At 41.1% G+C, this 2,500-nt stretch overlaps 1 protein-coding gene across 1 annotated transcript in view; it reads left to right on the forward strand.

Moving 5' to 3' along the window:
* Positions 1–125: 125 nt before the first annotated feature.
* The window catches only part of LOC134458715 (interferon-induced protein 44-like), a 6,127-nt gene continuing 3,752 nt past the window's right edge, over positions 126–2,500 (forward strand). The window contains exons 1-3 of the mRNA XM_063211144.1: positions 126–152; positions 903–936; positions 2,302–2,402. Of these exons, the coding sequence (XP_063067214.1) occupies positions 126–152; positions 903–936; positions 2,302–2,402 (162 nt within the window). The remainder of the gene's footprint in view (positions 153–902; positions 937–2,301; positions 2,403–2,500) is intronic.

Here is a 2,500-nt window from a genome sequence, read left to right on the forward strand (position 1 = left end):
TGTGTGTGTGTGTGTGTGTGTGTGTGTGTGTGTGTGTGTGTGTGTGTGTGTGTGTGTGTGTGTGTGTGTGTGTGTGTGTGTGTGTGTGTGTGTTGTACAACAGGAGTTATTGGAGCTTAAACGCAATGGACACAATCTTCAGGAGAGGAAAGGTACAGACTGATCAACTATTTTTTACATAGCCTACACACACACACACACACACACACACACACACACACACACACACACACACACACACACACACACACACACACACACACACACACACACACACACACACACACACACACACACACACACACAGTGTGTGTGACTGATGACGATGATGGTGGTGAGAAAAAAAATGGTTGTGATGGTGAGATCTGTGTTTTAGAGATCTTCTAAAAGATCTAGATCTAGAGATCTTTTATCTTCTGTGGTTTAGAAAATGATAGTAATGATGGTGATGATGATGGTGATGGTGGTGGTGAAGATAATGATAATGATAATGAATATGAATATTATGCTGCTGCTGATGCTGCTGCTGCTGCTGATGATGATGATGATGATGATGATGATGGTGATGATGATGATGATGATGATGGTGTGTGTGTGTTTTGAAGAAACCTGCTGCTGCTGAAGAGGACCTTGATGTCCCTCCAGCGGACCCACCCCCTTCCAAGCCAAATACCCGTAAACACACATTATAAACTGTACATAATTAAAATGTCTTTGTTTTACTCTGTACTGTACATTGTGACAACACCGAAGAGATGACAAATTTATAGTAGCAATACCACAGAGTAAAAAGCAGTAGGCAATGCCTAAGAATTCAATTATCACCAAAAGATTTGTGTGAATACAGCATGATGATCAGAATTTACGCATTTATTTATGTATGTATTTATTTTACTCTGCAGTATTGGCTAAAGCCTGGAGGACTCTGGATTGGAGGTGAGTGAACACACACACACACACACACACACACACACACACACACACACACACACACACACACACACACACACACACACACACACACACACACACACACACACACACACACACACACACACACACACACACACACACACACACACACACACACACACACACACACACACACACACACACACACACACACACAGAGAGAGATTAATCTATGATTGTCTTGCAGAATCAAGTGACAGTTTCAGAAGCATCTAACTTTGAATCTTCGTTTGGAAAGCCCACAATATGATTATTTAATGTTCATGAGTTTGTGAACATTATTCCTACAACATTATCCCTTCAATAACATTGGCATTCCAAACTAAGATTCTACTCAAATCCAAGTAAAATACCTGGTTGCTGGGTAGACCCTCTTACTGCAGCAGGGGTCGCCGGCGACCCTATTCACTTGCTGAAAATGCTTAACTCCATCATAACAACATTGCTATGACATTACAGAGAGTGATAGTGCTGCGCTAAGGGGTTAAACATTTTATAAAAATAACGGTCATCCCCTCAGCCAATCAGAGAAAAGAGAATTCCACTGAGAATAGAGATACACACATTATTTTACACTTCCTTGTGTGCATGCATGCGTGCATGTCTCCAACAGCCAAAGGCACTACATGAAGGAGCATCTGAGAAGACTGCAACTCAGCAACCCAGCAGTTACCAAGCTCAGAATCCTACTACACGGACCAATAGGAGCAGGCAAGTCAAACTGCACACATACACATACACATACATACACACACACACACACACACGCTCAAGCACACACACACACATACACACACACATTTTATGTACTTTATTTGATTCCACATTACAAGTTAAAATCAATAGAAACCAAATATGATGAATAATCCAACAACTATTTTGACCAAAAGACACATCTTGTTATGGAAATGTATCATTAAGGATACAGGAAACATCTTCCTCTTCCAGATGAACATGCTCCCCATAACAGCTGATATTGAGCAGTATTTAGCTAGCTGTCTGGCCCGTCTTTTACTTAGTCCACTGATGTTGAGTCCACTGACCACCAGCCTATGCACATGGCCTAGACTGCCAAAGACATGAACAATTAGGACACATTTATAGCCACAGCTTTCAATGGCAGATGTTAGAGGATGGTATGTCAGTTTTTTGGTACAGTAGGATTCCTCCATGAACAGGTCAAAGGCACAGACTACTTCAAAGAGTGACTATTTTTTCCTCTTGTGATATGCAAATGATGTATTTTTTGTTTTAGTGTAAAAGATGTGTACTAAATGATATGTTTCATGATATGTTAATGATATTTAATGTATGTGTATTGCACAACAGGCAAGTCCAGCTTCATAAACTCCATCGACAGCATCTTCCAGAATCGCATGACGGTTGGAGCAGCTGCAGAATCTAACACTGATGTTAGCTTCACCAGGAGAGTAAGTCCCCCCCCCCCTCTCTCTCTCTTACAGTAGACACAAACATTCACAAACATTCATTCACAATCAGGTTCAAGTCTCAGGTTTCTCAGCATTAA

The sequence above is a fragment of the Engraulis encrasicolus genome, chromosome 1 (assembly GCF_034702125.1).
Source record: "Engraulis encrasicolus isolate BLACKSEA-1 chromosome 1, IST_EnEncr_1.0, whole genome shotgun sequence".
NCBI classification, from domain to species: Eukaryota; Metazoa; Chordata; class Actinopteri; order Clupeiformes; family Engraulidae; genus Engraulis; species Engraulis encrasicolus.